The sequence below is a fragment of the Vespa crabro genome, chromosome 17 (assembly GCF_910589235.1).
Source record: "Vespa crabro chromosome 17, iyVesCrab1.2, whole genome shotgun sequence".
In the NCBI taxonomy this organism is placed as follows: Eukaryota; Metazoa; Arthropoda; class Insecta; order Hymenoptera; family Vespidae; genus Vespa; species Vespa crabro.
Window position 1 is genome coordinate 4,589,284 of NC_060971.1, and position 26,542 is coordinate 4,615,825.

The 26,542-nt window shown below is 33.8% G+C and overlaps 2 protein-coding genes and 1 long non-coding RNA gene across 4 annotated transcripts in view; 1 reads left to right on the top strand and 2 right to left on the bottom strand.

Annotated features, from left to right (window-relative positions):
• Window positions 1-732: 732 nt before the first annotated feature.
• LOC124430056 (protein pigeon) lies at window positions 733-5,509 on the bottom strand. Of its 2 annotated transcripts, XM_046976082.1 has the most exons (11): window positions 5,275-5,509; window positions 4,888-5,083; window positions 4,171-4,310; window positions 3,797-4,109; window positions 3,448-3,710; window positions 2,188-3,371; window positions 1,777-2,118; window positions 1,483-1,697; window positions 1,203-1,406; window positions 1,068-1,139; window positions 733-990 (listed from the first exon to the last, which is right to left on the bottom strand). In XM_046976082.1, exons 4-11 carry the CDS (start codon window positions 4,089-4,091, stop codon window positions 920-922), a joined length of 2,646 nt encoding a protein of 881 aa, XP_046832038.1. In that variant the 5' UTR covers window positions 4,092-4,109; window positions 4,171-4,310; window positions 4,888-5,083; window positions 5,275-5,509; the 3' UTR covers window positions 733-919. The 2 variants fall into 2 exon arrangements, with proteins under 2 accessions (XP_046832038.1, XP_046832037.1); XM_046976081.1 differs by lacking the exon at window positions 4,888-5,083.
• Window positions 5,510-7,157: 1,648 nt separating this feature from the next.
• LOC124430060 lies at window positions 7,158-10,312 on the top strand. The gene is made up of 2 exons (XR_006943632.1): window positions 7,158-7,312; window positions 7,407-10,312. It is a non-coding gene; the product is annotated as an uncharacterized LOC124430060 (long non-coding RNA).
• LOC124430057 (zinc finger MIZ domain-containing protein 1) overlaps window positions 8,205-26,542 on the bottom strand; it is a 22,799-nt gene continuing 4,461 nt past the window's right edge. Inside the window, exons 2-11 of the mRNA XM_046976083.1 lie at window positions 14,086-14,368; window positions 13,634-13,996; window positions 13,279-13,537; window positions 12,777-13,169; window positions 12,339-12,685; window positions 12,019-12,204; window positions 11,791-11,933; window positions 11,208-11,697; window positions 10,883-11,116; window positions 8,205-10,744 (exon numbers count right to left, since the gene is read on the bottom strand). Of these exons, the coding sequence (XP_046832039.1) occupies window positions 10,607-10,744; window positions 10,883-11,116; window positions 11,208-11,697; window positions 11,791-11,933; window positions 12,019-12,204; window positions 12,339-12,685; window positions 12,777-13,169; window positions 13,279-13,537; window positions 13,634-13,996; window positions 14,086-14,175 (2,643 nt within the window). The 5' untranslated portion in view covers window positions 14,176-14,368 and the 3' untranslated portion in view covers window positions 8,205-10,606. The remainder of the gene's footprint in view (window positions 10,745-10,882; window positions 11,117-11,207; window positions 11,698-11,790; window positions 11,934-12,018; window positions 12,205-12,338; window positions 12,686-12,776; window positions 13,170-13,278; window positions 13,538-13,633; window positions 13,997-14,085; window positions 14,369-26,542) is intronic.

Here is a 26,542-nt window from a genome sequence, read left to right on the forward strand (position 1 = left end):
GTCTGTTTCCTCTTAGCTGATCCATCTCATATATAAACAATAAATTATTAACTTTACGTACAACATATTGTAATTAAATTGATTAGTTACTTTGATAAATAGTTCCTCCTACAAAGGGTTAATCAACAAATAAATAATCTATTATCATACAAAAGTATAGTTCGTATTGTACTATACTCTAAACTTTACAGTCTAAATAATCCAATAATGTAATGTGCTATCACTTTTCTATAAAACATGTGTCTTTTAAAATATATTATTAAATATTATTCATTAATAATAAAATGCAGAAATTTTGTTAAATACGCTTTTTTAAAAAATTCGAATCATATTAAACTGTAAATCGTATTAAAATAGAAATTTAATGTCCATAATATATATCAAGAAGGCTTTATATAATCTTTATTTAAAAATATTTCTACTACGTTTGTCATACATTTTTAGATAAATAACGTGTAATTAATATAGATAAAGAAATTTTTACTAGCGATTATGTTAATTTTGTCTGTTACATAAATAAAATTTAGATTATTGTTTATGTATTTAATTTATAAATGAATGTCCCATATATATATTGAATTATGTTCGAATTGAAAAAAAGAGTATTTTCAAATAAATTAAATTCAAGATATTATTTCGAGAATCTGTTAGTAGAAAATCATGTAATATATGTATTTCATAGAGTCGGTATGTATTTATCTTAGAATAAATTTAATGGAAGAAAGAACGATGTATGATTAAATATTTTTCTTTAAATAATGGTAATACAAATTATTATTATCCATTGATTAATCTAAAATCTGTTACACTTATTATTTTACACTTGTAATAGCAAAGTGTATAGAATTATGCAAGTAGTTATATTTTCATATAATATTGTATATTGGAAACAATCACATTTTTTGTTAACTTCTTTTACTTATAAAAAATCTTCTGTGGATGTTACAGTTGCTTCCATAAGCAAACCGAAATCTAATTCAGCAAGACTAGCTGAAATAATATTAGTAAAAGAGGCATATTAGTTTGTATTACAGAAATATCGATCGTTGATATCTATTTATATATACCTTTTGCAGTGAGTAGATCAAGAAATGTATCTAGAGGCGATAAACGATCCGCAGAAGGAAATGCTGCTAAACCTAGAGATAAGTTTTTTTTTTTTTTATTAGATTTATTATCTTTTTATCATTTTACTTACTCACCATTATGATGATTACGGTGCTGGAAAGATCTACCACGATTTTGAGCTACTTCGCCTGATAAAATATTAGCTGCATGTTCCCGAGCTCTTAGCATAAAGCTAACTGGATGTAACCATTGATTTAAAAGTCTTTTGGCTCGAGATCGTGGCAGCAAAGATAGTAAAGCCAATTTTTTAATAATATTTTCTTTTGTATCACTTATATCTGATAATACATTTTCAATTATAATATGTAATTATTTTTTAATATTTACAATATAAACGTAGTGAGTAATATATACCTGCCATGATAATTTTTGTAACATCTACTTGTAACTCAAATACTGCTCTCTGAACATATTGTAAAAACATAGAATAACTTAAAGTTTTATACCCAAGATAAGTAAAAAACGACGTAAATCCTTGAGGAGCAGGAAACGCTATATTTTCTAATGCATATCTGTAACGTTCTAAAAGCATGAACAATAACCATCGTTTTCCATTATCCAATTGATCACTGAAATGAAATACATTTCATGATATATTTTTGTAAATCAAGTATTTTAATTATGTAAATAATTTGAGGGATTTCTTACATAAGCATAAAACCACGTTCTTGTTCAATTCGTAAGTCAACGTTAGCAGCCCGACAAAGCATGTGACATAAAATACGTGATGTTTCTAATTGTGCAGCTACGTATCTCGTAGCCATTGCATGAACTTGTAAAGCTGTACATGAACCTTGAATATGAGATGTCGATGATTGTGTACCATTCTTCAAAAGATACATCGAAAGCTCGCGTAAATTAACTGAAACTATATGTTCTTGTTTCGAAGCAGTGCAACTTTCACTTTCTGTGAATGGTAAACTAGAGTCCAACAACTTGTTGCTACGATTACCCAATAAATCTCCAAGAGCAACTGTAGCTATAACAAATCTGTATACTTAATAATTAGATACAGCCAAATATTAGAATATTAAAAAGAAACATTATATTATATATTACCCTCCACTTGGAGACATAGGAGTACTACATCTGGATAATGCCTCTGGTTGATAACATGCCAATGAGACCAATAATTTTTCCGCAATTTTACTTGGCTGAAATCTTGGCTTATCTTGAATATTTTTATTTAATTGTTCCCAAAGTCTAGTCCACAAATCGCTATGATAAGGAACTAATCTTTGTTGTGGTGAAAGTAACATAACAGATGTATTCCATAATTTTTCATGACTTAATGTTATATTTAGATCATTAACTTTTATTTCAAAACTCGTGTACTCTTCCATCGTTGTAACAGGCAATAATGTTAATAAGGGCATAGCATCTGCAAGTAAATTCTTTTGTACCAAAGCGTATGATCCGCCAATAAGAATTTCTTGCATATATCGTACGATCTCCAAAAGTCGAGGTTTCTCTGCTACAATGGATACTAAATCCGCAATAATTTCCATATCATTTTTATGACAAATGAAGTAATGCAAAATTCCCAAGCGTACTTCGACAGAAGTTTCTTTTCGAAAAATATCGATAAGGAAATCAGTAGAAATGGATAATTCTACAAGATCTAGTGTGGGTAAATCAATAGTTAATATTTTGGAGTCAGAATTTGAAAAAATACTGCTTCCATCTAAGTAGCCAATCTTATTCTCTGTAATATTATGATGAAGACCAGATGTTTCTTGCTTTTTATGATTTCCTTCTTCCGTATTTTGTAAATCAAGTAATGGAACTAAATAAGAACCATGTGATACAACAGGTGTTGAAGAACCACATAAAATGTGGCAACAGGGATCATGATTCAGTCCTATTTCAAGAAGATGTATAAGTAAACCTTGCACGAATACAATCATATAATGATTTTTATATATTGCAAAGGTTGGTCTTATAAGCTTAGCACGTGACCATGGTATGCCTGGTATAACACAATGAATGACACAACTATGATGAAGAAGCGTAACTGAATATGCAAAGTGTACAGTATTTGATTCAGTTAAAGAATTAAGTACATGTTGTGTTTTCATTGGTCTATATAGGTAATGATGACAAACACAGACCATTCCTTTAGAATCTGATACCACAATAAGATCTAAAGAACAATCATGAACTCTCAAAGGTATAACATCATCTTCATAAGTTCCACAATTAGAAGTAGTTGATAATTGAGGTAAGTTTAAAGGAATATTTAACTGAAAGACAAAACATTGTAATTATTGACAAATAATTAGTTATATAGAAATGTTTACTGTACAATAAAATATTAACCACTGTTTCATGTGGAAGATCATCATGAAATTGAAGTCCACTAAGTGTCGGATTTGAACGAGACAATTTGATATTATTTTCATCGTTATCTTCGCTCACTAAACTCGTAGGAATTCGTCTGTGATGAATATGATATAAGACTTGATTTGTCATATCCCATTGTGCCCAAACAAATTCTTTTACTAATTCTTCGTGTTTTAATTCTTTTATTTCCCACAAAGCATCCACTGATGCATCAAATATGATAGTATATATCATGACACCTACATAAATAAAATTATAACATTAATATATAAAGAAAGTTAAATAAATCCTGATTAATTTAAGAATAATTCTATTATATACTTACATTCTTGATGAAGTAATAATAAAAATTTATCAGATGTAGTTTGGAGTTTTTCCCTATATAAGAACTGAATACGCACTTGCTTAGACCTTTCAATTTCTAAATTATAGAGTTTATCTATGTCAAGTTTCATTAGATATGCTTGATAAGTTTCTACATTCACAATTGACTCTTCTACTTTAGAGCTATTTTCTTCAATAGATTCGACAGCTTTTTCAATAGAAGAATTTTGCTTTGTCACATAGCCAAGTAACGTACGGCTTTGATTTATTGTAGCTTGAACAATATTCAATATCATTTGAAAACGATGTAGGATCTACAAAATATAATGCGAGGTGTTTTTTACAAATTATATATATTTTTTATATAATATTCACCTCCAATTTATTTTTAATCCGGTCGTAATGGCCTATAACAGTATATTGCAAAATTGTGCCGTCTTCTAATAACTTTTCTTCCAACCAACATATAAGAAGAGATCCATCTTTTTCTTGACCCAAAAGTTTCCATTGTTCAGCTACAAATATAGAAATATAGATCATGCATGAGCTAAGAAATATTAATATATTAATATATTAGTTATAATATATACAAGGCTGTTATATAGTTTTCGTCATAAATTATGATATAAGAAGTAGTAAGTAAGCAAATACAGACTGCAATTTCATACTTGTAAAGTTATAAGATTTTCACATATTTATATATGTATATATATATATGAAAGTGAGTAAGAACTATTGAATATTTCAGAATATATTTATGATACAAGTAGAAGCACAAGTTATTGTACAATTTTAATGCTTTTATAATTTATTATGATATAGTTAATCACAATAGAACATTGACATTTAAAGGATATATTAACCTGTTACTATATGTATTGATATTTTACTTCAAAAAATATTAATTATAAAAATATATAAAAATAAATATTAGTTTAATCCTATAAATGTCAATATTGAAATAATTGCAGTAAATAGAAAAAGAAGTAGTAAGTTACAAAGAAATATAAAGAATTAAAAAAAAAAAAAAAAAAAAAAAAAAAAACAGAAGAAAAACAAAAAAAAAGAAAAAAAAACAGAACCAATCCTTACTTTCTGTTAATCATGTAATTCCTATTATTTACTTGCTTTTTATGAAACTTGATAGAACACTTATAATGCACTTATTAATACTTCCTTTTCAATCATATAATCCAACAACGTTCCTTTTCCTGTTTCCAATTGAAAAGTTCCTTTTTAATGCGATAATCCGATCAAAATATTGGACTTTGTTGGTATTTATGGAATGCTATTAAATTAAGAATAACAACAAAACATTCTACATCAATAAATAAATAAACTGAGCTAATAGTATAGATTGCCTTTATGTATTTTACTTCGTTAAGAATTATTTTATTACAATAACAATAATGCTGAATATATCATTGCACTATTAAATTTATTAAATGTATCTCTTTTATTTTAACAAATATAATATACCTGTGACAGTTTTATCTGGCAAAAGTAATCGTAGCTTGGCAGCAAGATTTCCTATCATATCTTTCTTGGAACTATGTCTTAATAAAAAAATCTTATGTATAACGATTGCAATTAAATGAAAAAAAAAAAAAAAAAATTACTTTCTCCGAATTAAAGAATTATGTAAAAATGTCACAAAAAGCACATTTCATTAGACAGCTGGATTCCATTGTTGAATTATAGAACTCAAGATGATAAGGAGATATAGACGTAGAAGACGTAGATGTTCTATCTCTTTCTAGTAAAATATGATTGGTCAATGCGTTTCCATGGTAACGGATCAATCCTATATCTAACTGCACCTTTGAGTAAATCTATAAAAGGCGAACCAATGGAGGATACTTAGCAGATTGTACAGTCGGTATACACAGGGAAGGTTATTTTTGAAGATCATCTTAATCGGATGTGAAGTAAAATTGTAATATTTTTGTTAAACATATTGCAATAAGTAATATATTCTTAATCGAATTAGAGTTGCAACTTGAAAAATAATAAGGTATAAATTTATGAAAACATTATATTAAAAGAATCTCGTTGAAAAGTCGTTACAAATATTTTATCGTAGTATACCGAATCGATAAGATTTGAAAGATGGTTTCTTTTTTCCTTTTTGTTTGTTCTTTTGTTTCTTTTTTTTTTTTTTATTCTTTTTTCCTTTCCACAAAAAAAAAGAACTTAAAATGGATCGAAAATTTAGAAAAAAGACATAGACGTTCGATATTTTATGGCTTTTTTATTGAATGTTCCTAACTGTTATTAAGAAACAATGTGTATCTCTCATACATGTTATAAACTGGTCTTCGTGTACATATTAAAATTTTTTTTTTTTACGGCGATGTAACCAATGATATTACAGTATTTCTTTAATGTGCATGTATGTATGTATGTACGTATGTAACTATTACGTATGTATGTATGTACGTATGTAACTATTACGTATGTATGTATGTACGTATGTATGTATGTATGTATGTATGTATGTATGTAAGTGATGTATGTATTCGGGAGTAAGACTGATTATTCCACAGTATTTCGTACCGATTGCCCAAGGCATTCCTCTTATTTATTTGGTAAATTTTTCAATAAATGCACGTAATTTGTGTGTATTTATTAATGGTTTTATCGTGATCTAAATAATATTGATATGATTCTGTTTGGAGATGGCTTAAGAAGTGTAAAGAGATATCTACTATTCCTATTAATTGATCTGTTCCTATATGCGTTTGGCCTTTCCAAACATTTTCTATTTGGTGCTATAAGGAATATTCTGTATGTATTTAATGTCTAATTCTTTTTTCTTCTTTTTTTTTTCTCTTCTATACATCGGTACCACTGTGTTACAGCGCATGAAAATACAATGTCGAATTGGTTTTAAGTATTTCAAGTGCCTCCGAAAAGGCAACGATTATTTGATGTCTTTTTTTTTTCTTTTTTTTTTTTTTTTACCATTTTTTAATCGAACAATTTCATGTGATGCACAATAAGATCAAATTATATAGGCCCTCTAACATTTTATAAAGAGTATATAATATTAGAGTCGTAGAGATTTATCGTGTGACCTGGAAGTAATAAGTACTCGCGAATTAATTTATATATATAAACGCACACACACACACATATATATATAGTATATTCAGTTCAAACGTATACACGTAACTGTTAAGATTTAGACGTAAAATTTGTGTTATTGAAAATATGAAGAAACTTTCTATATAAAAATTATTTAATTTAAAAAATAAAATATATGGTCAAAAAATTGTAAAATTATTAATTGCGCAGATCTTAACCTCCATTTTGTTTCTTCTTTTAATAGAATCGTATAATTTGATTTGTCAGGTAATTTTTTCTTTTTTTCTTTCTTATTTTTTTTCTTTTTTCTTTTTCTTTTTTTTTGTTTTTTTTTTTTTTTTTTTTTTTTTTTTTTTAATATAAACGGGAGTTAATTTGACTTTAGTCGTAACTGTATTATAGAGAGCAGGGAAAGCGTAAAGGATTCAAGGTTCACTATTTTATATTTTAATTGTACAAAGAAAATATATAGTTTTCGTATAAAAAAAAAAGTTTCTTCGTATTTTTAATAACCTAAATTTTAGGTTCTCAAAAATATTTCTCTGTATACGTGAACCGAAGAGGCTATATATATCATATATGTATGTATAAGCCAATTTGAAACGTGACGTAAACTAGATTCGTAGCACAAATGCAACCATTTTATTTTCAATAAGGTATTTTCTTTTTTTCTTCTATAAAATAAATTTTTTCTTCGTAAAGAATTTCATTCTTTTTTAAATATATAACAAATCATATTACCAATTATCATCACAATAGAAATTACAAACAAATGTGACTCATATGAACAAGCACATTAATCAGTGCCCTTTGTTTGTAATTATAAAACAGATTTCATGAAAGCCAATTTGTTTGATTTTCAAAAGTTGTATTAAAATTAATAATGAATTCAAAACAGTAGTCGTTTTTTCTTTTCTTTTTTCTTTTTTTTTCTTTTTTTTCATTTTCTATGTATATATATAAATTTCTGCATATAGTGCAGTTGTATATAAATCTCTGCGTCTCTTAAGAAACAAGACCATGTAGTGTGTATTTTAGGATATTACTCTAGGTAGGTATAGGTAGATGTTGCCTATGTACAATCGCATTGACGTTGCGTATGCTACTTCTTGGCAATCCTAAGTAAAGCTTATAGTTTGAATAAACTTCTTTAGGTAATTAGGTCTTTAATAAGTAGGTAATAATCCTATTAGAAATAACAGTACAAAAACTGACTGTACGAATAATTATTCTGCAGTCATGTACATGTTATATTCTCTAATATAGGGTATTCTCATACGATTTTTCCTTGTTTTGGTTCTGAGAAATAATTAAGATAATCATTCTTTTACTATTATAATTGGCCAGTAAGTATCTGCCATTTTACTTATATTATTATTCTATTTACCATATATACAAATATTATACAATAGTCGCACTTAATTAAGTAATATTAAAATCTAATTTCAATAATGTTGTAGTAGTTATACGAATAGAAACTTTACCGCATCTAATTCTTCCTTGTGTGATAATATATATCATAAATACACTTTTATATAAAATTTGTATAATCTACATGAATCACTTTAAGTATATTTTCTCTTTTTTTTTCAATCACAAAAGATACAAATGTAATAACCACTACATAAGCGGGGAAATTGTGGGCGGTATCACTCTGGCAGTATCTTATTCAGGCAGATACAACTGATGTCACTTTGAAGGAAAACAAAACAAATTAATTAGCTCAATATTTGTGCGAACGATTATATAGAGCTTATTTTCGTATATTGATCATTGCTTTTTATATATCAATAATAATATTTCAGCCCCTTTTTACATAGATGTGTTATATATGATATATATTTATTTCATCAATGTTATTTGATTCAGTACCGCTTAAAAAAAATTTGATTACACATCATTGTTTCAGGATGTATTTTTCTAGTTATTTACATTAGTTTCCTAATTGACCTTTTTACATATTTGACATTTTGTATTATTTATTATGTATTAATAATTAATTATTTAGTATGCAATATGTATTATCACAATATCAAGAAAACTTCAAAATAAATTTAAACTCTTCTTGAATGCAGACATTCATTACAGAAATGTGAAAATAAACTCTATATATGCAAATTGTTTCTAAATTTTGATGTATCTTCAGAGATATATTTTATTAATACTTGCAATACGCTTAGATTAATACTAGGATTCAAAGATATTTTATTTTAAGTATATCACTCTTTTCACATTTTTGTCATTTAAAGTTGTTCATTTTTTTTACTTTTTTTTACTTTTTTTTTTTTTTTTTTTTTTTTTTCAATGAATTTTAAGGTCCTAATATTGAGTCAAGTTTTATACGTACAAGTTTATAATAGATTTATTAACTTTTATGATTCATACTAATTTCTTTAATGATTATCTGATTCATGTTCATCAAGTCAAATAAAAAAAAATATTTTATAACAAAATACATACTAATAAGCTAATAATAAAAAAAAAATAATAATAATAAAAATAATAATAACGAAATTAAAATTTATGTTAGAATCTAGTTGTTTCTCTTGTATTTCTACAGAAGACATAGTCTTTTTACTTTTTTAACTGTTTACTTTTAGATATTGAATAAAAAATTTTAATCTATTAAGTAATATTCAGAGTAAACAAAAGAAAAATCATTTTTATAATATGTCTTGACTCACATAATCATTAATGTGATTTAAATTTTTTTCTCAGGAGATACATCGTGAAGAATAATTGTCTATGTCTCCAGTGTGAAGCCCAATATCCCCTTCAATTATTCATTCCCATCTGTTGCTACTATTTATCTAATGGAGAGGAACACTATATGCGCTATATCCATTAATAAGCAGGGTAGTTCACAACAGATGAACGTATTATCTAATTGGATTAAAACTTATTTACAAGAGGTACTGTACATTTACATTATAATTCTGTTGTGATGTAGGTCCATCATAGCCTTGAACGCGAGTAGACCGATCTTTTATGTAAAGACGATAATGCAGGGAAACTTCAAAATGTTAAAAAACATTTGAAGTGGCACGATGTGTTCCAATGAGCAAACATTTAAATTTATATCGAAGCAAGATCAGTAGTCCAAAAAAAAAAAAAAAAAAAAAAACAAAAACAAAAGAAAACAAAGAAAAAAAACAAAAACAAAAATAAAAAAAAAAAGAACTTGAATATTTCACAAAATTATCAATAGTTATTGATAAACATTTACATCTTGTAATAAAATCTCGTTCTATTATTTGTCTATAAAGTCCTTATTGCATTCCTGGAATTATTATATTGTACCATTTAATTTCAATCGATTCGTATAATTTCATCGATAAATACAATGGAACATTTGCTCACCAGAACTAGCATATCAGTTCAAGTATGCTGTACCCATCCATGCAATAAAATCTTTACAGACAAGCACTAATTATCGTGTTTGCTGTACTAATGTTAAAAGTCATCATTACCCTAGTCATATGCCCTAACTCTTTTCAATAGGAATTATTACAATTAGAGCTAAGATTGTTTGTACCATTGATTAGGTGAGAGCACCCACTGTGAACCCAACACATTTCTTATATCCCTCATATACGAATTTCGTCGTATAAATCGGAATTTTTATTTATTTTTCAGTAAGATGCTAACTTGGTGATCGCACACCTCTGATTTTGGGATCATAATTTGATTATTTCATTATGAAGAAGTATAGTTTCTTGAGATCTTATTCGAAAAGTGCCAATATGTCGTCGCTCGATGAGGGATTTCCACTGCTTGCTCCACTACTAGGTGGAGTATTTAGATCAGGCGGATCTAAATATGAGAGCAGTTCCATTGGATCTACGACATTGTCTGGCAAGAGCTAAAAAAAAAAAAGAGATTGAAAAAAAAAATTAGGTCATGATATTTTGCATTCATTTTATATCACTTTATATCAATAATTCACTAATTATCTAGTATATACAATATATTATATATTTATATATTATTTAATACTTACATTCAATGCTTCTTGACCAGTACCCTCGCCATCTATAACCGCAGCTGGATCGAAATTTAAGTCTGATGGTATGTCCGCGGTATCAGTATTTATATTTGTACTCGTATTACCAGACGTATTATGGTTTCCTGTAGATTCCTGAGATGCAGGAGGAACACTTGGTGGACCACTATTACCACCACCAGGTGTGTGGGGTGTGTGAGGCGTATGAGGTGTGTGTGGTGTGTGCGGCATCTATCATCACAAAATAAAATACGAATAAATCGTATGGGGGAGGATTTATTTATTTATATTAAATTCAGTCTATTATATCTAGGGAATATACCTGATCATTTAATGATTTTTCCATAGCATTAAGGGGATCCAAGGAATTCACTGATTCGTTCAAATGAGTAAGAGGTCCCGTTCCGCTGCTATAATCGTTATTGGTTGAGTTATTCGTTCCAGGATTTATATCGAACGATCCACCAGATGAATTTCGGTGATTGATATTATTATTCGCGTAAGTGGACGACGTGTTGTTCATCATCGAGCCGCTAACTATGCTACTCATGTCCGGTGGTATATAGGGGCTCATAGCTTGATTCATGTCCCAATTATTCATTGTGGGCATATTCATACTTCCAGGTGACATAGCTTTCGTCATTCTTTTACAATCATTTTCCTCTTCTGACTTAATGTTGGCTAAATTCTTAGCAGGTTTCCAATTCGCCGCAGAGTCTATCGTTACTTCTTCTACTTCTGCGGTATTCAGAGTATTCAGAATTCCCCACATATATTGATCGACCTCTAAACCCTCTAATTGAGCTGGTTTTCTGTAAAATTAAAATAATGACATTATTAATAATAACATATATTCTTTTTTTACATATTGGTAATTAATAACGATTTGATTTCTAGATATTTACGTGCACACAGGACACCTCCATGAACCCCGTTCGCAATTTAATTGCAGATAAGACTCTAAGTCGAAACATTGTATATGTTTGCAATCGTGTCCCCTCGCTGGCAGTGTAATACGTTTGAAAGTTATAGGACATTTTAAAGATACCTGTAAAAGGATGATATAATGATGATATAACATTTTTACAGGTTCATAAGTTAATATAAAAATATTTAACGAAGTATATTCTTACCTTAAGTGCTGTTTGTTCCACGACATCTTTCTCGGATTGGATGCCGTTACTCGAAATTGTATTATTAAAATTTCTTTTGATTTTCGTTATGCAATGTTCTGCAGTAAGTAATCTCTTGCGTAATAAACCTTGCAGAACGCTACGTACACTTGGTCGATGGACTAATTGAAGAACAAATAGATGTGACTGTAAATGAGAATAAACATTTATATTAATAATGTACAAACTAAAAATATTTAAATGCCAATGCTACACATATCTATGTTTTTTTTTTTTTAATACTTTTTTTTTTTAAATACTTTTTCTTTTTTAATACTTACACAACAGCATGCGGATACTGTAATCTGTATAGTATTTCTTCCCGGTTGGCACACGTCCTTTAGATAAAGAGGCTTGTGGGATGTCTTGTTTTCGCCACGATCAATAACGAGGGGCGTTGCATTGACAGAAACCTGAACACTTGCAGGCCAATTTGTATTCATCTGTCTATCTTCATGATGGAAACATTTAAGCTGTAGCTCCAAGTCGGATCGCCACATTAACGTTTGATGAACCGTAGATTTCAGTTGAAAAACATGGTTGCTTACAGCCAAATTATGTTCTAAGCGGAAGGGTGGAAGAATAATACCGTCTCTCACGGGGAATGTTAATCTTAATTCATCGTCTTCTGCGAACAAGAAGATTCATTATTAGGTATCGTATGCATTATAATTAAAGTATTTATATTTTATCATCTCATATATACTGTATGTATTTACTTTGTATATTGACAGGCGATTTGATTTCGTTGAAATTTGGTTTAATGTCCGGATTTGGACTGATGTAAGGTGGTATACTAGTCGCTGGCGTTAATGGAGGAGTTGGATTACCAGGTATAGGACTATGTTGATAATTCAGGTTCGCTGCCCCTGTCGTTCTCATCGACGCCACATCCTGTTGGTATTGACTTGTGGCCGCAGCAGCAGCAGCAGCAGCAGCTCCGTACGAAGATTGTCCACCACCATAAGCTGCATTTTGTTGATGACCGACGAATTGGTTCCCTACTGTGGTGGGTCCCATACTAACTGGTACACCATTGCCATTATAATATTGGCCTGCTGCTGCTTGCGACGCCGTATTATACGATGGCGTTGTTTGCCTCATGTTCGTCCCTTTAAAATATGTTATTTAATGGTAAGCACAAATTTCATTTTATCATTATAAATATTCGAAAGAAATTTTCTCTAATGTAGAGATAAATAATTTAGTATTTGAACTTACCACGTATCATAGAATTAGGTCCAAAACCAGCCGCGGCGGGATTCATGCCTTGCATCGGTTGATACTGAGGTTGGAAGTTTGGTCTTGCCGTAGCTGGATAATTATTTGGATATTGTGTCGTTGGCATATTGTTAAAACCTGGCTGCATCGCCGCAGGATTAGGATTAGCATAAGGTCCCTGCTGTCTCTTTTGCGCCATATGTATGGCTGGATTAGGATATGGTGCTAATCTTCTTGGATATCCTTGAAGAGGCTGCGCCTGAGTAACAGATGAATTATAGGTATTTATAATCATCGTCATCATTATCATCGTTTTTACTTAGCATTAAGTAGAAAAGAAGTAGCGAAGAATTACCTGCATCTTATTCATCTGTATGTTGTTAGGTCCCATCATGTTGTTCATTCCCATGTTACCCATGTTACTCATGGAGCTCATGGGATTCATACCGTTCATACCGTTCATACCGCTCATACCATTAATGCCGTTCATGCCGTTCATGCCATTCATGCCGTTCATACCTCCCATTGTCATAGGATTCATCGTGTTCATCCCACTCATACTGTTCATCGAATTCATGGAATTCATAGAATGCATTGGGCTCATAGTGCCCATGCCGTTAAAGTTGCTCATCCCAACTGGCCCCATTCCTGCCATTGGTCCTCTTTGGGCGTACCCTGTGTTGTACGTTTGATGGGGTATCCCATGTTGGCTTTGCATCTATAACAATGAACATAGGAAATTGTTATATGTTGACAATCATTTATTTTTTAAACTTATCATTTTGCACGCATCGTATGAAAGTTTACCTGATTAAATTGTGCGGGGATATCTTGGCGGTCCTGCATGGCCACCACGCTGGCAGTGGCGGTGGCCGTAGCGGTGGCAGCTGCCACCATCGCCGCGGCACTAAATGTCGAACCACCACCCCCGCTCTGAGGTGGCACTGTGTTATGATAGCCGGATGATAGCACGGGTTGCACCCCAACGCCGATCGCCGCCGTTTTTGATAATTATATAGTTACCAACCCTTGAAAAAATATCGACCTTCCGCGTTGAGGAGTAGGAACGTTCAAATGCCTTCCAGAAATTCTAAAACATAATATTCCTCAACGATTATTTTATCATACTAACAGGTATGTATTGTAATTTGTAACAATTTGTGACCGTGTAATAATAAACACTAGTCGCTGTCATTTAAGCGATAATTTTTAATATCCTATGCTAAAAGTAAGCATCATGTTATTAAATCAGTAATCTTTCATCCCGCTAGAAAGTACAAGGATTAGTGGAAGGGTTAGCGCAAGGATACCCGAAGAATTCGTTCGACAAAATGAATGAAGTTTAGGTAGGTAGGAAGGACGGAACGAGTGAACGAACCGCGTCAAACCGTTGATACTTCCAGCTGGCCACACCACACCATAGCACGTAGCCCCCATTGCCTTTCTGTGGGAAATACACGTGCTCGCTATTCACACACCGCCGCTATAAACACAGCGTGCGAGCGTCCTGCCAGGCAGTATGTAAGACATTTTTACCTAAGTTTAATCAGGTTATTTAAACTTTTTTTTTTTATAAATTTTTAATAATCATATATAAAAAGAAAATTTAATTTGTTCAGTTACGTCGATAAAAAAAATTCACAACCGCGAGATGGCTTTTATCGTCGATAAGATAGAAATCTTATAAGTCGATATTTAAATGTTTCCTTCCGGAAGAAAAGATATATTAGAGAAAACACGATCGAAGAAGAGAACTTTCGAAGCATCGTCGTCTTTCTCGAGATGCGATTACGACGCATCGAACAAAAACAAATCCAGAATAATAGCCTCTCGTGGGAATTCAATAGGTCGTGAGAGACGGGTGTACGTGCATATACATATATGAGTGTAGTACGCACGGGAGCACATATATAAATGTATATATGTACATACTATATATATATATATATATATATATATATATATATTTACATACGTAGCGTACGCGTCCCGATATAGCACGTGGAGAGGGAGAGTTTCCGAGGTTGACGTCATCCTCGTCCCACCCCCTTTAAATTCGTGCTCAATGCAAGAGCGACCTAACCGAACCTCCATTCGTCTCTCTCTCTCTCTCTCTCTCTCTCTGTCTCTCTATTTCTCTCATACACATACACTCTCCACTTCGGTCGAACGTTGTTCCTTCTTTCTTCCCTTCTTCTTCCCTTCCTTCTTCCCCCATCCGGTGGCGAACCCCTCGGTAAAGCAGCCCACAACGGGTTTCTATTCTCGGATGTCAATATTTCGTCAACTAGAGCCTACTCGGCACGCAACAAAAGGCCCTACACAGCTTGCGCTCGGCACCGAGAGAAAGAAAGAACGACGACGAGACGCAACGTGGTTTCTCTTAGAGAGACAGAGAGAAAGAGAGAAACAGAGAGAGAGAGAGAGAGAGAGAGAGAAAAGGAGAGGATGCAACAGCAGTAAAACGAAGAGAAGAGAGCCCCAATATGATGGGGGCTGCTAAAAAGCGTTCGAGGTCGCGAACCAGCTGAACGAACTTTTAAGGGCATTAAGCATCGATTATTTCCTCTTCTAAATACGTGATAAACGAATATATAAAACTCCTTCCTCTTCGATTATTATCCAGAAAGAAATATTATAACCCTTTTAGAGTTATACTTCGAAACGTCTCGTTTTTGGTACCGTGGAAATATCTCGAAGTAACAAGGAGGAGGAAACAACGGGACGAAGGGCGCGAGAAATGAATCCTACGAGAGCGTAAAATTTATGTATGAATATGTGCGTGTTTATATGTGTGTATATAAGTATGTATTTATGCACACATACACAAACACACACACATATATATATATATATATATACACACACACCACACTATATACAAGACGACGGACTCATACATTCATCGTTGGGAGCTCATTGTCGCGTAACGAGGCCATTCGAAAGTAGATCCAGTTCTACGAGAGAAGCGCACGGATTCTTCCTTTCGTTCCAATTTTCGAGAGTTTCGAGATTTCTCGAAATAGGAATCTCTACATATTATACATATGTGTATATCGTACCGTGATAGAAGTAGCTAGATGTTAGAATGCGCGCGATTTTCAAAGGATAAAATAATAAAAATCGAAGCGATTACTATGAGAGAAACGGGAGGGAGAGAGAGAGAGAGAGAGAGAAAGAGAGTATTCGTATTTCAAGGGATATATAAAATGGATTCTACTCTTTCACGGCCGAGACATATAATAGCCATGTCTCGGCGCAGATCGGTGAAGATCGGCGTTAGCCACGCGAACAGAAAGAGAGAGAGAGAGAGAGAGAGAGAGAGGGGGGGGGGGAGAGAGAGGGAGAGAAAAGATCCTCGACTCTGTTTGAGGTGAACACGAGTGGGAGAGGCGGACGTGAGCGCGTGCTCCTCATGGGCGACGAGAGGGAAAGAAAGAGAAAGAGAATGAACGGCGGATGCCGATCGCAACACTTCACTAAAATCAGGACAACTTGAGAAGGAGATTGAGGAGATGGAGATGGAGAAGAAGGTGGAGGAGAAGGAGGAGATGGAGGATGGAAACGAGGATTCGAGAGACTCTCGAATGCCGAGAAGACACCGTGTCGCGACACGTAAACAAGAGTGTTCGCTCCGAGGTCGTCATGGCGCGAAAGCGATCCAGGATGAGAAAGAGATGTTTCTCTCTCTCTCTTTCTTTCTCTATTCTCCTTCTCCCCTCCACCCCTCCACCTTCTCCTCCACCTTCTCCTCCACCTCCTCCTCCTCCTCATCATCATCATCATCCTTCTCTTTCTCATTCGTAAAAGTCTCGCTGACGACGCTTTCGCAGGGGCTTTGATCTCCTCCATCGTTATCGTTATTTTTGGACGTACGTATCTGCTAGAGACAAAAGCATTTTTTTGCGTCTGTCTCACTCTCTTATTCTCTCTCTTTATCTCTCTTTTTTTTTTGGTTCATCATTGTTCCCCTCTCTTTCTCTTCTCTCTCTCTCTCTTTCTTTCTTTCTTTCTTTCTCTTCTTCTCCATTTCGTGGTGGAGACGCGTTCTGAGGGGAAGATGAGATTCGTCGATTCGAATCGATGAAGGAGAAACAGTGCTCGGGGTCAATATGAAAATCGGGTGTGGTGTGCCTTCCTAAAACCGGTTATATGTCCGTAACTGGAATCGTGCGGGGCGACGACGACACGTGTCCTAACAATGAGTGCATCGATACGATAGGCATATAATAATAACTTTTCTACTCACGATTTACACCCGTTCTACTCTTGCTATAGTAAAGAAAGAGAGGGAGAGAGAGAGAGAGAGAGAGAGAGAGAGAGAGAGAGAGAGAGAGAGAGAGAGAGAGAGAGAGAAAGATAACGAATGGGTGTAAAGGTATTAACGATTTTAATAGTTAAAATTGATTTATGCTTATAGATAATTATAATCTTACGATTTCTTACAATGATTTTCAGATAATAATGTTAAAATTTCGACAAATACGGATACACGTAGAAGAGTTTGGTATCTTGTAGGGCTTGGAATCACATTATAGTACGTTCTAACTCGCCAGAGATCACGAAGATCCATATTATTATCTCCAACATACTCGGGCATGTTGGTTTCTCTCTCTATTTCTTGTCCAAGCAACAATACGTACGTAAATACGCTCAACTCCTGAGAAAACAAGCGCTTAACCGCAGGTGCCTTGCCTAGAAACGTTTACGAGCTTTTGTATTCTCTATATTAAACTAATAACATTATATGCGCGAAAAATAATTTTATTCTTTCTATTATGTATAATGTTGATACTTTCAAGAAATATATTAGTAAAATCTTATTCGTCATCATTTTGTTCAACACGGTTTATAAAGAATCAATATATTACGAAAAGATGATGGCCGGTCTTGTTCGTATCTTCTCATAAAAGAAGAATCATTGTTGGATTATCTAAGCCAACTTAATTCCTACTTGCTACTTTCGATCAACCATATCCATTTCTCTCTTTCTCTTTCGGTCTTTCAAGTTGAGAGGATTCTGTCATTCGCAACAAATACTCGTGGCATTTCGAGGTGGCGGCAACCGGGATAGATTTTTTTCGCGCCGTTCGAAAGGTCGAGCGACAGTGTGAACCGCAGGAGTGTGCGCGCGTACATATGATTGTACAGTCTAGTGGCCTCGACGACAACAACGACAACAACGACAACAACGATGATGACGACGACGACGACGACGACGACGACGATGACGATGACGATGACATCGAATAATCGTATGCATGCACGATATATATATATATATATATATATTTTAGTTATTAGATATAAATAAATTTTAGAAATGAACGATTCTCATAGATACGATAGTTTGACGAGTCTCTTTAAATGCCGAGAAGACGGCGACAATCGATGAACTTTAATCTCGACGTACGTACAATACGATAACGAACTTATGTACGCATGTATGTAATGTGTGTATATATATATACTATTATTATATATGTGTATATATATATATATACCCACACGCTTGGAGAGCTCCGACGATTCGTCGCTTTAACAAACGCTTCTCTAACGCGATAAACGTCACTGAATGTTTATTATCGGCGCAAGCGCACAAGTATCCTTTTATTTTATCGCATTATCTTCCTTCCTTCTTTCACGGTAGAATAATTCGAACGTCGATCTTTCTAGTACGTACTTAATATATATACGTACGTATAAATGTGCATGTATCAATCATGCTTTTATACATTTATTTACGTTACAGATACACACACACACACACACACACAAGCATAGATAAAAGGCAAGTAATCATTGAGAAATTTTGAAATTAGTTTCGGTGATAATTAATCTCTCTTATTATTTTGCATTAAGATGCAGTTGGGAAATAATTCTAAAATCAATATTATTCCTGTTTTCATTTAGAGATCTTAATCTATATCATCGAATGGATATTATTTAGATCAGCATAGTATAGTTTCGACGTGTATTTAAAATTGTTGTTGCACATACATACATATATACATACAGTGTGGCGTGTGACACGTGTGCCCCATAAGGTTAGTCGCGCGTAAGAACGGAAATAACATCTGCTTCTGGCAGATAAAGAGGCGAAAATTTTGACGGAGAGTATAGCACGATGAAAGACCGCAGCATTACCCTGTAGTAAAATTCGAGACTTGTTTCTTTTCTTGTTCACTAATTCCTTCCGCTTTTCGATGAAAGAAAAAGAGAGAGAGAGAGAGAGAGAGAGAGGGATATCTCGTTCTTGTAACAATAAATTTTCCTTCTATTATTCGATCGATTTTATAAATATAAGAGAATATTTAAAGAACAAATGGATTGAATTTTATTATTGTCAAAACAATTATATTGATTAATAAGCAAGTTGATATAAGAGTTGACGAAGAAGACAAATTTTCTTTACGGCATACATATATCATAAATTAAAATTTCGACATAAAAATAACTTTAAGAACAATCTTGAAATATTTCAAACATCGAGATAGATAGCTTTCTTGGATTCTTTGGATCCTTTGACATTTGCAAGGACTACCGTCGTCGTCGTCGTCGTCGTCGTCGTCGTCGTCGTCGTCGTCGTTGTCGTCGTCGATGGATATTCATAATAAGAATAATAGCAGAACAAATAGATTATATAATCTGACGGTTTACATAGTATTGTCATTATGTAAGGATCACAGTCCGATTTTAAAACAATTCTATGACGATCTAATAATTACGACATGTAGAAAATACGTCGTAAAAGAAAAAAAGGAAAAAAAAAAGAAACAAAAGAAAAGAAGAAAGAGAAAGAAACAAATACGATTTCAATTTTTGTATACGAGTTAAAATTCATATGCAAAATGATAAATCATTTAATCGTAGTTAACAATGATCGATTTTATTGAATTTCGAACTTTAAACGAATTTACCATCGATTTTGACAACATTAATTAACGAATAAATAAATCTTCTTATAACCAATATAAGAATTAACGATGCATTCCCTCTTTTTTCACCGTCCGAGACTTTGCTGTCATGATTACGACACACGTACACACACACACACACACACACATTTCTGCTCGTTGAGGCAAATAAAAAAAATTCTCAACGTGACGTCCACCGTACCATACTTAAAAAAAAATAAGCAAATCTTTCTGGCATGCGTGCTTTATCTTTGTACAAATTTAAGTATAGGAAAAAGATTTGTAACAGATTGGTTGATTAATCAAATCGTATATATCCATTATGGTGGGATTATATGAAAAACTTCCGGTCTTTCATATTTATCGCGATATTACGACCTTAAAATAGAAAAGACTAAATTTACGATAATTCGAATATATATAAGAGACACCTTTTGTAGGATTTATATATATATATATATATATATATATATATATATATATATATAAATATAAGTAATATATTCATGCATTTCTTTCGAAATTTCATTTTATCCATAATATTTTTAAACCTATTAGCAAACGTCGAAATTAACGTGATAAAAACAAAAGAAAAAAAGATAAACATAGGATAATTAATAATAATTCATAATGATGTTAGTGAGGGTGAAGGATGGTGGCTGTGGTGGTGGTGGTGGTCGGGCAAAGGTGAATCATAAAAAATGAACGATCTTTTTTTTGCTTTCGATTGAACGTCTCGAGATATGACGGAAGCAATTTATTAACAATTAAAAACGTTGACGTAATATCTGTTAAGGTATGTGTGGTGAGAATTGATTTCTCTGTGTTATTGAAAATACTAAATCTACTAAATACAGAAATGTTATTGGTATATAGCTTCCGAAATGCGTTTGAAACAATGTCGAGAGATCTTTAGTTGGCAAGAAGCCAATCGGTCGGCGAGTACTTGTTAACGATTGCACATTTTTATCGTGATATTTTTCTTCCCATTTCAAACAGGAAAATTTTTCCTTTTCTTTTTTTTCCCCTTCCCCCTCCCTCCTACCCCCCTTCTCTCTCTCTCTCTCTCTCTCTCTCTCTCTCTCTCTCTCTCTCTCTCTCTCTCTCTCTCTCTCTCTCTCTATGACGCAAGTTATATACATTATCGTTGCATACAAAAAAAGATATTATGCGTTATTATTATTAACGAAATAGAGGAAGAATAAGTGAATAAAAAAGTTTCGTCCTGTCGGAGGATTCGGGAGAAAGTTGTATTTGCGGGGCGTTGATTGGTCGATGACGAAATCGCGGAAGCCGTCGGCCAATCGCTGCTCTGGAAACTTTCCCAGAACGCTTAACCCCTTTGACCGTTACATAAATATCACTCGATTCAACGTTGTGTGTCTCTTACAGCAATATATCCTGCACCGTACGAGATAAAGGCAGGCAAGAGTGACACGGAACAATGATTCTTTGTCCCGGCCTTTTATGGGCGTGAAAACAAATCGAAATCATCCGCGTAAAATTGTCGTTAAATCGCGATACCATAAGCTATAGGACTTTATCCTACTCTACGAGAGAGAGAGAGAGAGAGAGAGAGACAGAGAGAAGAAAGTCCAAAAGGATTTCTCCTCCCGTTTCGCGTTAAATAAGTTTCCCGTAAAATTGTATTTTTTTTTGTCTCAAATTTTTTGTTAATTTTTTTTTCTTTCTTTTTTTCTTCTTTTTTTTCTTTTTTTTTTCTTTTTTTCTTCTTTTTTTTTTTACATTTCTTTCAGATCACGTTATCAAGATAGAGAGAGTTTAACGAATCCGATTAATGTCGTTTATATCTGCTTTTAAAGAGGAAACTACATGCAACCAGTCTGTAGTTTTTCTTTATCCTTTTGTAGTTCCTTAATGTTGATATTATACATAAAAAAAATATATCTATGCATATATCTTTGGATATATATATATATACATATATACATATAATATGAATATGCAAAGAGAGAACGTATAAGAAGAGAAACAAGGAAGTCGAAGAGAATATACAGGGGCGTCTATAACTTCTCGCATGATACCAAAATAATACAAACATACATACACATACACGTACATGCACCACACATATACAAACATACCCACACATATATCTGCTCGTTTCCTGCTGACTGGGGAGCAAGAAAAAAAACGAATGCAAGTGTCGTAGACATTTGATATGATTATCGGACGATAATGTATAGATTATGGAAGAAGAGAGGGAGGAGAAGGAAGAGGAGAAAGGAGGAGGAATCTATATGTGTCAAGGTTGTCGAGAGTTGATAGAAAAGAAGCCACGCGTTCGAGACGAAGATCCTTCAAGGAAATCGATGATCTACGACGCATCGCTGATGTATGAGTAAGCGCGCGAACATTGAAAAATTCAAAACATATCTTTCAACAATAAGATCGTTATAACTCGCGGAACGATTTCAGTCACGATGATTTCTTGATTAAGCCAAATGTAAACAATGCAATAAAGCTACTCTTGATCTCGCGTATGTAGTAATAATAAATATAGTACTAGAGGTATAAGCTTTTCTTACTATTCAGTCGACGACGAGGCGTCTTTACATACATTCATACATATACACATACATACATACATACATGTATATATATTATTTATAAAAAGATTTTTCATTATGTCTAAAACGTGCGACTATATATATATATATATATATATATATTTTTTTTTTGGTCTTTTCCTTTATTTTTCTTTTTCTTCTTTTGGCGAATGTAGGATATCTAAAACAATTTGTAAAAGAATTCAGTCGCGGGTTACGATAAGAGACTCGCGATATGAGATAACATCGTCGTTTCTTCTTAGAGAGTTTTGTATGTCTCTGGGTGCGAGCGTGCGCGCGCGTTCACGCGTTCTACATTCTACGTTTCACACGAACGAAGACGAACGACGAACGACGAAAGACGAACGACAGCGGACGATCAACAATTCTGACGGGTAAGCGTGCGATCAAGTATTATGACAGCTGATAGACGGTCTTCACGGATCAGGTGAGACTCGACCTTGCTACGCGCGATCGCCTGCGGCCGCCGATCGTTCTTCATTCGTACATACATGTGTATTCGACAAAAACTACGACGGCGTTACTTACGTTATGTTTTATTTAACGCATTCTTTTAATGATCGGAATAAAAAGAGAGAGAGAGAGAGAGAGAGAGAGAGAGAGAGAGAGAGAGAGAGAGAGAGAGAGAGAGAGAGAGAGAGAGAGAATAGAAAAAGAAATTATATTTGTGCGTACAGACATTAGAGATTTTCTTAAATAGGTCGCGCTTGTAGAATCGCACAATCTTGCCGAGTTCAAATTAGATCAGACTTTACGTTCTGCTATATCGCGGAAAAGAGTCGTTAAACGGGCATAAAACGCGCGTTCCCGTTTGCGATGATCGGCGTTCGAGTCTGCGCAGTAATGTCGTGCGCGCGTAACGCGGCACGCGCGCACCAGGAAGAGAGAGAGAGAGAGAGAGAGAAAGAGAAACGGTTAATACACACACGCGGTGTGAATGAATAAGAGCAGGGTTGGTTGGTTGGTTGGTTGGTTGGTTGGTTGGTTGGTTGGTTAGTTGGTTAGTTGGTTGGTTGCTTGGCTTGGCTTGGCTTGACTTGGCTTGGCTAACAGGCGTCGCAAATATACAATCGAGTCTCTCGTTCAAAGTCGCCACGCGCGCGTTACCCGGTTGCCAAGTGATTCGACCAATCGAATCGTCGCTTAACCTCAACCAATCAGAGCGGGACCGTTGCCGCGCGGCGCTTCTTTCGAATTTGTTCGAAGCATTCGCACTCGGTTATTATGCAATCAGGCAATTATGAAAATTTAATTATGCTTCACCTTGAACGCGCACGTGGGAATATAATGTACGAAGGTTGTCCTTCATTGTCATGTAGTCATCGATGTAACGATGGAGAAGAGCAGAAACGACGATGACGATGTCAACGACGCATATCGTCACCAACGAACGAACGAACGAACGAACGAACGAACGAGCGAGCGAGCGAGCTAGCAAATCCTCCTTCTCCTAATCGGCAAAACAAATCGTTTCGTAATGTAAGCCTGAACACGACGAATTATATCTGTATAAATTGGAATCCATTTTTCGTCCGTTCGTTTGTTCGTTTTTTCTTTCATTTTTGCGCAACGACCATCACGAACCGCACCTTTCTTTCTTCTTTTAAATAACGTCATTTCCATATTTTGCTTAGTAGAAATTATAAAGATTCTCAATACGTTCGGACATTGTTGTCGGCATTCGACGAAAGTGGGAAAGAAAGACTTCTTTCGCGAGCGCGTATTCGTAGTACGCTATTGCCGTGAAGAATCGAAAATAGAAACTACTGTACGGGTGGGTGTGCGTATCCGTAAATAGGCTATCACACGTCGATGGAATCTACCGAGAAATTCAGGGAACCAAGATCGATATCGTTATTGTTTTCTCATGCGTTTCTTTTAAACTTCCTCTACTTATACGATATATATATATATATATATATATATATATATATATATATATTTTCACGGATCGAGAAGATCTTTCTTTATTTCTTATTTGCATTAGATAGGAAAGAGATTCGCTGCTATCATAGTCGAGAAGTTAACATAAAAAATTCAGCGTGCGCGATTTCCTATACGTGCCAGCGCCGCCAAGGTGAATTTATAATGTGCTGGCCACTTTGACATAATTTCTTCTCTTCTCTTCTCTTCTCTTCTCTTCTCTTCTCTTCTCTTCTCTTCTCTTCTCTTCTCTTCTCTTCTCTTCTCTTCTCTCCTCTTTTCTTCTCTTCTATAAAGTTCTGAGGCATTCGTGTGGCGGTGATGTGTGTGCTCTTTCGTCCTTGACAAATAAGTAGCCACGCTCTGCGAGAGCAGAGAAAGAGAGAGAGAGAGAGAGAGAGAGAGAAGTGCGCAATCAAAAAGTGACGATATATTCCCGATGATATTTGCCAATTTGGTAAATAGTACCGTACGAAAAACCTTGCTTCCTTGCTTATTATATTGACATTGCCGTTCGACAAACCGATATACTCCTTTGGTCGTACAAATTTTAAATTTATAACCACGATAGAGTTTTCTTTATAAATCATCCTAAATCCCAAGGTTCTTTAAATTTCCTTAATCCTATCTATTCGATCTGCTTTTTTAAATACTTTTTTTACTTTTTTTTTTTTTATTAACAGAAATGAAAAAGCTTGCAGAAAAATCAAACAACAGAGAAGAAAAGGAGAGAGAGAGAGAGAGAGAGAGAGAGAGAAAGAGAGAGTAACTATAATCTTATTATTGATTACGAATCGACCTCGTTCTTGGATAAGGGCAAAAGCGTGTACAGTTTTCCTTGGCTCGACCCAACCAATTCCAATACATAATATTGATGTGCCTGAATGTGTGTGTGTGTGTGCATAAAAGAGAGAGAGAAAGAGAGAGAGAGAGAGAGAGAGGGAAAAGAGAGAAAGATACATATAGAGGTATATCTCTAGATGATTGCCCTCTCTCCCTCTCCATTCGTAATACGTCCCTGGGAGAAGCACGGTATGCGCGATCGAGTGTACGCTTATTTTAACAAACCTATTTCTGATATTGTGCCACCGCGAGAGGCCTGTATAGAGATTAGAAGGCTTTGAACGAAATCGTAGCTACGGCGTGGATAACGAATGAGAAGAGCAAACTGCAATACATAATTCGAATCGCGTCTGCAGAACGAAAGAGATAAGTTCAATAAAGAGACATACATCTATTTCGTTCGTGTATCTATGTACATATACATACGTACATATATACATATATATATATATATATATATTTATATGTATATATATATAAATGCAAACTGTTCTCAGCTATATGTCTCTCTACGGGCAGGCGTTCGGGTGAAAGCTTCAACGTTCGAATAAGTAGCACTGGACCTCTCGACTAGCTAGAGCACAAAGAGAGCGGGGAGTGACTAGAAACGAGACATGGTGCGTCGATCCCAAAGAAAAGGATCGTTGCGTTCCCACGTAGAAAGAAGGAGAGAGAGAAAGAAAGAGTTACGGAACGACGCATTGTCCTGATTGTCAGAGACCAACTACTCGACCGTACGTTTATTTCCATCGTAACTTCTTTTATCCTATCACGTGAGATTCTCTTTCTTTTTTTTTTCTTTTTTTACTTTTTTTTTTCTTTTTTTTTTTTTTTTTTTGATCAAACATCCCATTTAATAATATCTCGACTTCATCTCGTTCCTTCCGAACGTTCTTCATAGAAATTTTCGATCTGATATCGTAATGTTCGTAAATATCAAAACGTTTTTATTTTTCGATCGATTAATCGATCGATCATCGACAAATCGAA

Coding starts and splice junctions, on each gene's coding strand:
- LOC124430056 (XM_046976081.1), bottom strand. CDS start 5,332: ATGATAGGAAATCTTGCTGCCAAGCTACGATTACTTTTGCCAGATAAA. Junction 1,698..1,776: donor GAACGTGGTTTTATGCTTAT/GTAAGAAATCCC, acceptor ATTTCATTTCAG/TGATCAATTGGATAATGGAA. Junction 1,407..1,482: donor TACAAAAATTATCATGGCAG/GTATATATTACT, acceptor ATGTATTATCAG/ATATAAGTGATACAAAAGAA.